Below are 13,909 nucleotides of genomic sequence, written 5' to 3' on the forward strand. Positions count from 1 at the left end.
CCCTGCGGACCCGCCAGGCCCAGAATAGGCTCTCCATGCTGTGGGATTGGAGGCTCAAATCCTGGGATCTGGTGTCCACGGGCCTGCAGGGGCGGGCGGGGGGCACGGTGGGGGCTGAAGATCACAAATCCTTTCTCATGTTCTGTTACTTTTCCTCACACGCTTCACTCTGACCAACATACCTAAAGTCACCTCGTCATAGCAGAAATAGAGGCTCTCAGTACGCTGAGATTTTAAAGGGTTAAAGTTAATTGGTTTGAAGTCGTAATCTGAAAAGATATCTGCAGATAGAGAGCGTGGACTGAATGGTGCTGATTCACAGTTACACATTTGTTAAAGCTAAAACTTAAATTGTATTTGTTTCACATTTAATAGTGCGTGTCATTACTTTGTATGTTTATGTTTTAATTGTTGATATCTCCCTGTGCCACCATCATCCAGACTAATATTACTATCTCTTTGAGAGGAATACATATATATATATCTCTCTGTCACTGATGTAAATGGCAGCTTCCAAATGTGAATGTTTAGTACTAGTTATATGTAAATAACATACTGAGGAACCACTAGTGTTTGGTATTAACATCAGATAACAACTTGTTATCACACATCTGATGAACTGGACGTGTTGCAATTTTTATAAAAAATTGTAAATACAATGTTGGTTTTGTAGAATTCATTTAGAATTCACACAAGCTGCACAATAATGAAATGCTGGTATTTCAGTGTTTCATGAATGTTCTTTTTTGAGATGTTTCCACCTTGACGAGACTATAAATCTGAGGAAACCCCTGAAATAGGATGTTATATGTATCAGAAATCAGCTCTAAATATGGACGATCAGCAGTTTAATTCCAAGAGTATCACAATCTGTCTTTACAAACTAAAATGGGTCAAGCGGTCCAGGCCAGAATCTTGTGCAGTTTTGTGTAGAAACGTCAGATGTGAATTCCACATTAGGAGGGGGGGTGGGTGTATCAGTGTGAACACAGCCTGGCTGATGAACGGGGGCTCTGGTATGGAGGCTCGGAGCTCTGGGGACTTGGAAAATATTCATCTCCCCTAAGCAGGGAGAGTTAAGGGGGGGGGGGGAGGCTTTGTCTAACACACCCCCTCCAGTCCTCTGCTCTTTTGTTGGGAGGTAGCATTCACACACACACACACACACACACACACACACACACACATGTAAAGCTCTCCAGCAGTGAGGCTTTGACCAGCTGTCTTCGATCTGAAAGATGGCCGTCGTCACTCATAAACACAGAGAGAGCTGGAGGAAATCTCTCTGTCTCTATCAGGTCTCTCCTCTGCTTCTGCAGCGTGAACGTTTCACTTTTCCCACCTCGTTTATTCAATTTTACATTTGACATTTTAGGCGGTGACTTTCAGCGCGCAGAAGGATCTCACATTTTTTAATCACTAGATTCAGAAGCTACCAGCAGTCGCCATGAAGCCCTTTGAATAATCAAATATTTGGAGAAGAAATGAGAAAAGGAGCTTCTTACTGTGAATTCATAGATACAGGTGATGTGCTCGGAGTAACTGATGAGGGATTTCATTCCTAAATGTATCTACATTTTGAAACCAGTATCACCAAATCACAAACATGTGCTCTTTAAAACAGAGCTTTTTCTCTCTTAAAGGTATCGAGATGACTCAGAACAGCAGCAGAAGCATATATTACTGGGTTTTGTTTTCATGCCAGCAATCATTTTCTCAGAGAGGCTGTTTTTAAAATGGAGGGCATTTCAATTTGAAAATGACGCACAACTCTTTTTAAAGAAAAAAATATAAGTGGCTCCTGTTATTTGAAAACATTCTGCAGCAAAAATCTGAATAAATTATGGAATTTATAAAACATGATAGCTAAAACAAAATTGATTTATAGACCGGGTCACCTAACGATTCGAGACATGTGGAATAGATTAGAACAGAAAAATGATCCTGTTAGTGACAGACGGGGTAATACCTCCGTCTATTTATCATAAATAGAAACCCGACAGTAATGGGATAGAAGAACAACATCCTGCTACAGTGTGAATAGAGGTTAGAGGAGAACCAATCACATGCCTCCGTACTGAAACGATCCCCATCATCAGGGCGTCTGCGTAGAAATCGAAGCAGACATGGTGGCTACGCTAACAAAGATAACTGAAGCAACCGCCTCCTTTCTCTCCCTTCAGTGTGTGTGTGTGTGTGTGAAACCCGGTGTGTATTGTTCATGGACCAAGGCTATTTCAGAGGAGGGGGCCCTTCCAGTCGTCCTCGCTGCATCGGCCCTTTCATCGCTCCCTTATCCATATTCATCGCCGCCCCGCTCTCCTCACCTATCAGCGACCGGCTAGCTGTGACCGGCGTCTCGCTCCACCAATCGCACGCCTCCCTTTGTGGGAATATTCCCACCTCTCAGCGCCTTCACCCCACCCTGTACAATGGCTTCTTTTTTTTTTTTTACTTTGACGCAGTGGCTTGAAAAAAAAAAAAAAAACAGGAGGAAGAGGAGAGGGTGGAGGAGGAGAAGGAGCGTCGCAGCTACCACACTCCTGCCGACGGCGGCCGCGAATCGATCGACAGCCTCGGAAACGGTTGCCGAGCGAGCGTCGTCAATGGCAGCCTGCGATTGATGAAGGGGGTGGACGGAGGACGAAATGATGGGAGGACGAGGGTGAAGGAGGACAGGAGGAGGAGGAGGAGGGTGCAGTCGTGATGGTCTGAAGTAGAGCATGATTAGTATGGATGAGGAGGAGAGGAAGAATGAGAGAATGGAAAAGGAAGAGAGGCTCGCGAGTGAACAAACAGGCGTGTCGCAGATGAGAACGCCGTGTTCTGCAAGATACCGAGGATAAAGCACGAGTGGGAGCCGTACCGCTCTCTTTGCATTTTATAAAAATAATGCTTGACATTAAATATCTGAAAAATACAATTCTGTCAAAAACTTATTATTTCCTTTAAAAGAAATCTCCTTATTTCGGTGTATTCTGGCTCACACTGTCGCGGGCTTCGTCGTATTTAGGACTCAACCCCCTCAGCCAGCGTTCAAAGCCAAACGGAGCTTCTTCCTCCTCGGCCCGGACAGCCAAATCAATGCGAGGATGGCAGCTCTCCTTTGTATGGACGTCCCCGAAAAAAAAGAAAAGATGCTCCGCTCAGCTCCAGGAGCAACAGAAAACACTCTGATCAATAGCATCAAAGGCCCCGTCTCACACTGCCATGGCTCACTACACAGCATGCATGTGTGTGTGCGTCCATCTGCAGCGCCATACATCATGTACACACCCCTTCATCTCCCTCATTAGACAGCATCTCTGCTTTTTACAACTTAAGTCGGGCAGAGACCACAAAGTCATCACACACACACACACACACACAGAGAGAAACCTTCCTGCGTACTGCTAGTCCCCTGATGTCACTTGGCAAGGGCATTTCAACCCCCCACCCCCTCCACCCCTCCTCCGTCCCTACACCGGCTTGCCAGTCCATCCATTTACTAAATGAACATATTATATCTTACAGACAGCAGAGAGGAGAAGAGACGATGATATAAAGTGATGAAAGGACTGAAAGGTCTGCGTCCAGGTCAGCAAACTTTCCCCTGACTGTTAAACCTGGAGGCGTCCCCACTCACATGTTCATATTCTGACCACCTACGTGAAAATCGAAAAAAAAAAGAAAAAGAAAACATCCAATATATTTTGTTTGTGCTTACATAAGACTTCTTAATGGCTTATACAAGCAGTTTACCCTGAAACGCTGCATTTGTTTTTAATGGACTGAGTCCTTTCTATTAGACTGAGAGGCTGCTGTGACATATTGGATTATCGGTTTGGTTATGTACACTATACCATGAACAAATATCAGTTTGTAGGGTCAGTGTTTTAGCCTCATACAGATGGTTTTCCACCAAGAAGAGACTCAAATCTGTGATTAAAATAGGGCTGCACAACTAATCGAAATTTGATCGAAATCGCAATATGACACCATATTTGTTAAAGGGTTTTAAATTAAATATTGTGGTGCTGCAGAGATGTCCTGGCCTACACATCATATTCTACAGACCCCACAAAAATCACTCCATAATCATTTCAATATGTTTTTCAATGAAAATTAGAATCCCTCTAATATTGCAAATCATATGGCAAATGCAATATCATTTAAAATAATCACAATTAGATATTTTTTCAGTACTTGAGTAAATGTACTTAGTTACTTTCCACCACTGCTTATTTCCAGCTGATGTTCAGTAGCCTTGGATGTCCTCACATCCAGAAGCATTTTGACTACTTGATATTCACATTTCCATGTCAAATATGCTATTTTACGGGAAAAGAATACATTCTTTATGAGCTTTTACTCCAAATAAACGTAGTCTTGGTTAAAATTTTAAAAGTCTATAAAACGCTGAACCCTGATTGGCCGACAGCAGCAGATACTGACTGGAGGATTTTGACTCATTTAGCCAATCAACGATCAAATCTGGCTTTGAAAATGCTCCAAGTTTAAACCTCTGAAACTAAATCAAATATTAACAATGAGCTCATTAAACGTCTCTGATCATATATGTGTGTGTGATCAGAGGGACATCAGAATTGCTTTAATGTGGAGGGGGGGGGGCCCTGCTGGGTCGGGTTGAGGGGCAGCGGAGGCGCAGAGATAAGAACGGGTTTGGGTTGGTGGATTAGAGAGGGTGGGGGGGGGGAGGCAGCTACTGCAGCTCCTCATTGATCTTCTCATCTTTAAGACCTTCAGCTTTTATGAGACGTAGCTGTGATTTATGATCTCAGTGGTTGTGCGTCGTAATGTACCTCTACTGTCTGACCGCTGACCAGCTCTTTCTCTCTAATGTCGCTTCCTCACACACACACACACACACACACACACACACACACACACACACACACACACACACACACACACAAACACACATTTGGACAAACCCTGGACACAAACCTGCCAGAAGCTCAGTGCAAAAAAAGTCCATCTTTTCTAGATATCTACTGACATCACAGATCTGAAAAATGCTGCTTTGCTGAAGAGAAATATTTCAGATTTCAAAGCGTCCGTCTCTCCGTTAGAGCTCTCTACACATTACGCTTCAATCTACCTGTGAAAAAGGGAAAAAAGGTTAAAACTACAGCAGCTGCTCGGTGCGTACCGTAGCCATCCCATATCACACTCTGAACACAATCAGTGAATGAACATTTGAACATCAGCGGTGATAAACCCAAGTGCTTTGATGATATGGCTAGCATGAGGTCAAAGGTCATCAGAACTCATCTGTGCAGTAATGTTGAATATAATGACAAAAGAAACATTGAGTTTGTATAAAAAAGCATGAAAATGGATGTCATGGAACTGATCACATACAATATAAACAATATCAGCATGCATTATCCTGGATCGTGAGTAGAATATGAGGGTGATACATGTTACTTTAAATCCTATTTAAATGTCAGACCTCGTCGTTGAAAAGCCCTAATATTTAGATTTCACTCTGTATTAATGGACCACAACATGTTTGTGTTGTCGCTGCTGAATCAGTCCTGCATCGAAGAAGGTTACAGTAAAGATAAAAAAAAAAAACAAGGTAGAAGATCAAAAGCAAAGTCTCTCTTACCATGAGTCTCAGTTTCTTGGTGAGGGAATACAATGCCTTCAGTTTCAAATAGGGGCTGCAGGAAGGCCACTACAGAGAGAGGAAGCACAGGGGTGGGGGGGTGCGTGGCGTAAGCTAATCATACAGAGAAACAACCATTGTTATGATCTCTTATCAGCTTCAACTTTAAAACTGCAGCCTAAGTGCAGCTTAAAAATATAAATACAAAAAAACCCATACTCTCAGTGAAAATATACAGCTATTCTCTGCATCTTATTATTCATAGAATAACAGAATAATTTAGGCTAATCTCATCTGATTGATTCAAGCTGTCAATATCAGTCATAATAGAGACCAACTTCTTTGTAATTAGAACAAAGAGACATCTTTTAAAACAGAACTGAATTAAAGGTCAGTGCAAAAAATGTTCACAAAAGACCTGCGACCAAGCTGTTATTCCTCTTTGCTGATTATCTTTAGGGGCTGTAGTGGAGTGTGTGTGTGTGTGTGTGTGTGTGTGTGTGTTTGTGTGTGGGAGAGACTTGTTCATCAGCCTGATGCTGAGGGAGTGTTGACCTGACGGCACCGCGGCCTGAGTAAAAGCCTGGCCGGCCATGCTCATCATCATCATCATCTCAACCTTTTCATTTGTGTCGGACTGTTATGCAGGCAGGAGGATGGTCCCCTGAGGGGGAGCCTTGGCTTTTTACATACAGCGAGGAGGAGCCTTTAGTGCTCCGAGTGCATCGATCTGCAGTTAAACAACGCTCGCAGCCGCACGCTCTCTCTCTGGCTAATTATTACTCCTGAGGACGGCTGTCATGTTTTCTGAAATGGTGAAAAATAACTGTCCTGGTCGTTTCTGTCATTACTGAAAAGGGCCAAAAATCTACAAAAAGATAAAAACATATTGATCTTTAGGACTCTCTATGGGTCACACTGAAATTGTGCCACCTGTCATTGTGCACTTAAAGGGACAGGCCACTGTCCTTAAAGCACTACAGTAACCATCACTTGAACTGAATGAGTAGATCACCCAACACGTAGAGCATCGTGAGGGAAATCTTGTGGCAATTTTCAATGTGAGACTGATAAATCAGGCCAATAATGACACCTCAGTAGAGTAAATATCAGATGTCATCCATGTTGACAAACCTTTGATGGAGGGTTCTTCTCTGATCAGAAAAAAACTGCTGTAAAATCACATTTTCTTTGCATATTTTATATTCTTTTTTTTTTAATGAATCTCAGATAATTCAGCAGGCATTTGTCATTCGACTTTTAAGGATACACTAAACTAATTAATCTGTGTTTCAGTGGAGAGTTTTAACGTCCTGTTAAGGTCTCAACACTGTTTTAGAGACTTTTCTGCCCTGACAGGATTTTAAAATTGTTTTACATGAAAATAGTCAAATTTAAACGCATAACATAGAAGCTGCCGGAAGCTTCATTCATAGAATATTACTAATACCAGTCTAATCTTAGCATTAAAGGTGCAGGTCACCTTTAAAAATATACGTTGTTTTTAAGAATCTTGATGACCTTCTTATCCACACCTATAACTCCTCTCCCACTTTATACTGGGCTATTTGTCTCATCTTACCAATAACATATCTCTCTTTGACTCTTAAAGGAACAGACGTCCATAATATTATGTTCACATTGACAGTCTGCACTAAACGGTTAGGGCGCCTAAAATCTACAAATTGTATTTATAAGGGAGTCTTGTGCACTCAAAATCTTGAGCTGCTGTATAAAACATCTCCCCAGCTCTTCAGTGAGTGCAGGCGGCCCTTGGTTGTTGTGTAAATAACACATTTAAAGGTGTAGTGCATGTCCAAATGTTTATGATGGGGTGCATGGCCAGGATAGGCTACTGATGGTTGTAATGCTGAGTGATGGGAATGCTTGGCGCATGACAGCATGTAAACAAAAACCAAATATGGTGATTACCATGGTGACATGTCCATATCTCATCCAGCCAGAGAATACATGAAGAAACATGATTGGACAATTTAGAGGAAAAAAATAAATAATTTCCTTCCAGCAGCAGGTTATTAAAAAAATCAGGACAGCAAAGCATGATGCAAAATCCACAGGCTGCACTGACATGCTGCAATAATAACACCGAGACACTGTCGCACTCTGAGCTGCTCTGGGTTCCCCTTGTTCTCTCTGGCTCGCCACAGGCCTGCTGTGTAGCATTAGCATCAAAATATATAAAGTACCAAAAATAAAAGTACTCATTATGCAGAATGGCTCCTTTCACAGTGTAATTTTATTATAGAATATTATATTACTGTGTTTTTATCAATAATGAATGAAAAATGAATACATTAAAGCCAATTTTAGATACTGTGTGTACTACTGGGTAGATTAGTAGTATTAGTATTTTTATGTGAAAAGAAACTAATACAATTTAGATCTGAAGAGTAAACTAACTCCAGCTGTCAGATGAAGGTAGTGAAGTAAAAATTACAATATTTACCTCTGAGATGTAGTGAAGTATAGAAGTATAATGTAGTCGAAAAATGGAAATACTAAAGTAAAGTACAAGTATCTCAAAATTGTACTTAAGTACATTACTTGAGTAAATGTACTTAGTTACTTTCCACCACTGCTTATTTTCAGCTGATGTTCAGTAGCCTTGGATGTCCTCACATCCGTAAGCATTTTGACCACTTGATATACACATTTCCATGTCAAATATGCTATTTTACAGTAAAAGAATACATTCTTTATGAGCTTTTTCTCCAAATAAACGTACACTGTAAACAATTGCTGTTAATTTACAGCAGGATTTCAACAGTATTAACCTGTTATTGCTAAAAACAGTGCTTTACTGTTAATACAGAAGAAAACCTGTAACATTACGCTCATAGGCCGTTTTTTAACTGAACTCTAATGCATTCTTAAAAAACACAGCACTTTACTGCTGATCAGCTGTCTAAAGTATCATCAGTAACAGTTTCATGCAGTATTTTTTTAATTCTGGGATTTGATCTGCTCATGTGAGGCTTGTACATTGTACATGATTGTAAAATCAGTGAATTAGCTTTATTGTTCTTCACTCACATGTTGTTATGGTTTGCATTCTGTGCTTGTAGCCAGCTAGAGACAGACATTTTGGGAAAAGTGTCAACAAGTCTATTATAGCCTTTTTCCTAACAAGTGCCTTTAATTGTATTTAGTGTGACTATTCTTATGTCTGTAACCTGCTAAGTCTATTCATCTAGGCAAAAAATAATGTTTATTAAAATGTATGTAAAACCTAAATAGTGCATTAAAACAAATCAGTAAGATAATGTAAAAGAAAGGTGAAAAACAGCTATATAATGTATCTTTAAACAGTAAATTAACTGTAAAATACTGTGAAATTAATAAAAAAAAACATTTCAAACTGTATTTTTCATTAACAGTATAAAGCTGTAAATTTCAGCGACAGTATAATAATGTTAATTTTACAGTAACATAAAGGCAACCCTGCTGCCAGTTCTTTACTGTTATTTTACTGGGAAATTCTTAACAGTGCAAGACTACGTTTATTTGGAGAAAAAGCTCATAAAGAATTTATTCTTTTACCATAAAATAGCATATTTGACATGGAAATGTGAATATCAAGTGGTCAAAATGCTTCCGGATGTGAGGACATCCAAGGCTACAGAACATCAGCTGGAAATAAGCAGTGGTGGAAAGTAACTAAGTACATTTACTCAAGTACTGTACTTAAGTACACTTTTGAGGTACTTGTACTTTACTTGAGTATTTCCATTTTCGACTACATTATACTTCTACTTCACTACATCTAAGAGGTAAATATTGTAATTTTTACTCCACTACTTTCATCTGACAGCTGGAGTTACTCTTCAGATCTAGATTTTATTAGTTACATTTTACATAAAAGTACTAATACTACTAATCCACCCAGTAGTACACACAGTATCTAAAATTGGCTGTTATGTGTTCATTTTTCATTAATTATTGATAAAAACAGTAATATAATATAATATTCTATAATAATAATATAACACTGTGAAAGGAGCCATTCTGCATAATGAGTACTTTTATTTTTGGTACTTTAAGTATATTTTGATGCTAATACTTTTTGTCTCTCTGGCTAGCCACAGGCCTGCTGTTAGTTAATGCTGTTGTTTATCCGCTTGGTGTAATTGTACACAAAGCGAAGCGATGGTGGCTGATGTGTGAGATTAATCACAAGGTCATCCGTCGTGCAGGATGTTAGAGCCTGTTATCATGCACCAGCTCGATCTGGCTCTCACTTGTTTACATCCTTATATTTGGCTCAAGCATGGCCGCTGTGGCTGCGCGTAAATCTTAAAGACGCAATAAGAAAAAAACACTCCTATTTGGCTGATCTAAGGAGGAAAGAACAGCCAGGATGTGCAGCCAAATCCCCCTTCAGCTCACTCCCTCTCATTGTTTCCTTTCCACCAAAAGCTGCAGCCCATCATTATTCTAATTCTAAATTCTAAATTCTAAATTCTAATTCTAAATTCTAAATTCTAAAACGACTGTCGCTCACATTCTAAATCGGATAAAAAAAATGACCTCTCTGTATTTCTATCACTGCGTAACTGAAACACACATCTCTGAATCTGCACGTCAAGAATCAGATCAACCTGCTCTTTCTCCTTTTTCTGCCTTCAGAGACGAAGCAACGACATTCACCGAAAAACACGCACAAGAACAGGCTTCATCATCTCCAGTCGGAGTCGGTGCTCTCTTCTCTTACCTCCTGTGTTTGTGCGTTTGGTGCTGCTGGCCTCCGTCGGAGTCTCCAGGGGTCTTTTCCGTGAGTCCGGTGGATCGGACTCCATGTGTGGTTGTTGATTGTGATGGTGAGGATTTGAAAAAATCCCGTTTTGCTGTACTGCTCCGCCGGCCATCATTTTCTCGAGCTTGCTCTTGAGATTGAGATGCTTGGGCTGTCGTTTTGCGTTTTAAATCCCCCCTTTCTTTTTTTACGCAGCGTATAGCCGTATACAAGATGAGTCCTTGGAGAAAAAGGCGAAAGCGATTTGGGGAATTGGAAAAAAATACGCCTGTTTCTTAGGATAGCTGCGCGTTTGTCCGTGGTGCGTAAAGAGATGCTGCGCAGAAACAGAAAGAAAGAAAGAAACGCTGGAGCGGAGCGGTGGATGATCGAGTCAGAGGAGGGAAAACAAACCCGAAACCCTCTGCAGATGGAGAATGATCTAGGCTACTGAACAAAACGTGCAAACGGAGCGTCACTCTTCCATCAAGCTTTGTGATATGCGGGTCTAGGATATTATGTGTGTCATTCCGCTGCAACCAGATAATAAAAGAGCATGTCAGGCGGTGCAGGATGGAGGCGCTCCTCTGACACACAACAAGAAATAAAACAACAAAAACAAAAAGACAAAGAGGCCAAATCAACCAAAGAAAGAAAGAAAGAACAGGTCGCTGAAGCAATAATAATAATACAAAAAAAGAAAAATCCGATTTGTAGGCTATTCTGATTTCTTTCTTCTTATCCTGTCCTGGCTGGGATCATGAAGACACCCAGAGAGGTGATGGGTCGGCTGAAGAGGCTCCGGAGGATCACACTCAGAGAAAGAGATGTTTTTTTTTCCTTCCAGCTCGTTCTCTCGGTGAAGATGCTGCAGTCTTGCGTTCAGAGCATCAGAGCATCAGAGCATCCTCCTCTCACTGGCTGCTGGAGGGAGCGCAGGGGAGCGGCTGACGTCACAGGGCCTTAAGATGCCTTCAGGTGCATCCCATAAAGTCATATTTCACAAAACGTTTATGTAAAAGTGAGACGTCTGTGTTTTTTTGTCAGGAAATAAAGCCTGAAATAATAAAAAGTTGCTCCTGGAATTGTGTTGTCTATTTGGACATGTTTCTTTTTTGTTTACAAGGAATAGCTATGTTGTAGTCATTTAATTAGATTAAACTACATCACATCTATTGGGGCCCCAGCACACAATAAAACAAATAACGAGTCTTGCAAAGTCTACATCAAATAAACACTTCACACTTGAGCTCAACTCAAACATAAAAACCTGCTCAAATGCGAACCAAACTGTATATAGCTATATTGTAGTAATTTAATTAGATTAAACTACATCACGTCAGTGGTCTTTAACCACCTTGTGGCTCCAGCACACAACAAAACAAATAACAAGTTGAATAAAAAGCCTGACTTAATAAAAAGTTGCTCATGGAACTGTGTTGTCTATTTGGGCCATGTTTCTTTTTATTTACAAGGAATAGCTATGTTGTAGTCATTTAATCAGATTAAACTACATCACATCAATGATCTTTAACCATGTCGTGGCCTCCAGCACACAGGAAATAAAGGAAATAAAGCCTGAAATGACTTAATAAAAAGTTGCTCCTGGAATAGTGTTGTCTATTTGGGCATGTTTCTTTTTATTTACTAGGAATAGCTATATAGTAGTCATTTAATTAGATTAACTACAACACATCAATGATCTTTAACCATGTCATGGCCTCCAGCACACAATAAAACAAATAACCAAGTCTACATCAAATAAGCACATCATCTCTTGAGCTCAACTCAAACATAAACAAATTTTCGACGGCACGTGAAGGCATCACGAGAGAGAAAGCGAGGACATGAGAGGGAGAGAGACGCCTCAGTCGAGACTCGATTGGCAGAGGCTGCATTTCTCCGTCAAAACGAAAAGGACACAGATATATTCGCCCGGTGGTGGAGTCACATGATGGAGAGGAGAGGATGCGGCTGAAGCGGCTCTTCACTCCGCTTCAGCCGCTTCAACCGCAGCACAATGCAATCATGGTTGAACCAGAGGAGCCTGGAGGTCCCTCTGCGGCTGTGTGGAGGTCTGTAGCAGGCTGAGAGCAGGCCGAGAGAGCCTCACACTCACCTGGAGGAGCTGCAGGAGGAGAGCTCGCACACACCTTCTCTGGCTTCAATTTAAATAGAAATCAGCAAGTGAATTAAAGTGGTGATAGTTTAAAGATTGTTTTTATAAAAGTGGAAAAAATAGCATTATTTTTTTAAAAGAATCTATTTTTTTTGTTTATATGTGTGGTTGTTTGTGATTCCCCCACAATGAAAAAATTACAGTTTTGTTTCCAAAGCACCTGACCAACACTGATCCAACACTGATGACCTTTAGGCCAGACCTGCAGGCCGGTTCAGCCTCTATACCTGCACCACAAAAAAACAAATTTTTTAAAATCTGACATGTTTGGTAGTTTTGCATGACCATAATGCACTTCTGACTCTGAAAACAGCCCCTACGAGGAAGCATGAAAGCTGAGCACCCGGCCTGTCTCACCTGTCCCCTCAGCTGCTGTGTGACCCACCTGTGTGTGCTGCGCCTGACATCTCTGCGTCGCTCTGCCTGGATGTGAAGAGGGATCCTCCAGCACTGTGAGCTGTCTGAGAGAGCTATACCCGCCTCAGTCTTTCTCTCTCTCTCTCTCTCACACACACACACACACACATACACACTCACACATTTGGCATATTCTCACACACGCTCCGAGAGACACGCAAATACCTTCTACTCCCTCTCTCCTCCTCTGTCCAGTGCCGTACAGATGCGGTGCGCCCTCATTGCCTCCTGTAGATTGTAGTCAAGGTGACATTGTGCTGCCTGTGTGCACACGCACTCACACACAAGCACATACACAGGCACACACACATACACACACCGAGAGAGAATCGCACAGAGCAGCTTCCTCACACTATTTCACATCGCCATGAGAAATGCACCGGTGAGCCAGTCTCCTGCTCTGGAAATACGTGGCAAATGTGAGGCAGATGGATCCCAGGCTGCAGTCTGAAACAGATTGTGCACCGCAAATAGCCGGCGCTGCTCAGAGGGACAAAAGGCCTGGACGCCGGCACCTAATTGTATGAGCCACTCTGCACACAGTGAAGCGCGGTTTCAGCTGGACACATGCATTTATGCATTTGGAGCAGAGACAAAATCAGTTGGAGGCTGAGCGGTGAAGGTCCAGACCGTCCAAGCTGCTGCTGCAGCATATGGAAAAAGTGAAGTAGCCCCATAAGCAGTAAAGCACACAGACTAGCAGCATTCTTCAGCTTTTATTAGGCTGGGGCTATGAGCAGATGTTGGTGAGATGGTTTTTGGTTCTGCAAACTAATGTTGGGCTTTGGACAGAGACCCTAAAGCAGCTTTCAGAGTTGCCACAAGTTATCCTTCCTAACACCACATGCAACTTGGAAGAAGCACAGTTGCAGCATAACTCAGTTTTTCCCACTATGTCATAATCTGAATGCAAAAGCTTCAGTTCGGCCAACAGCAAATGTTTTAC

At 41.4% G+C, this 13,909-nt stretch overlaps 2 protein-coding genes across 6 annotated transcripts in view; both read right to left on the reverse strand.

Moving 5' to 3' along the window:
- nova2 (NOVA alternative splicing regulator 2) overlaps positions 1 to 13,266 on the reverse strand; it is a 102,460-nt gene extending 89,194 nt beyond the window's left edge. The window contains exons 1-2 of one of the 5 annotated variants that reach the window (XM_074641167.1): positions 12,932 to 13,266; positions 5,615 to 5,683 (exon numbers count right to left, since the gene is read on the reverse strand). In XM_074641167.1, coding sequence (XP_074497268.1) covers positions 5,615 to 5,683; positions 12,932 to 12,953 — 91 coding nt within the window. In that variant the 5' untranslated portion in view covers positions 12,954 to 13,266. Of the gene's footprint in view, positions 1 to 5,614; positions 5,684 to 7,546; positions 9,421 to 10,346; positions 11,368 to 12,931 lie in introns of those variants that run through there. The other 4 variants (XM_074641164.1, XM_074641165.1, XM_074641168.1 and 1 more) reach the window with 4 other exon arrangements.
- Positions 1 to 13,909, reverse strand: part of gpr4 (G protein-coupled receptor 4) — a 208,793-nt gene that overhangs the window by 165,681 nt on the left and 29,203 nt on the right. The gene's annotated exons all lie outside the window — the stretch shown is intronic.

Source organism: Sebastes fasciatus, chromosome 7 (assembly GCF_043250625.1).
Source record: "Sebastes fasciatus isolate fSebFas1 chromosome 7, fSebFas1.pri, whole genome shotgun sequence".
Taxonomy (NCBI): domain Eukaryota; kingdom Metazoa; phylum Chordata; class Actinopteri; order Perciformes; family Sebastidae; genus Sebastes; species Sebastes fasciatus.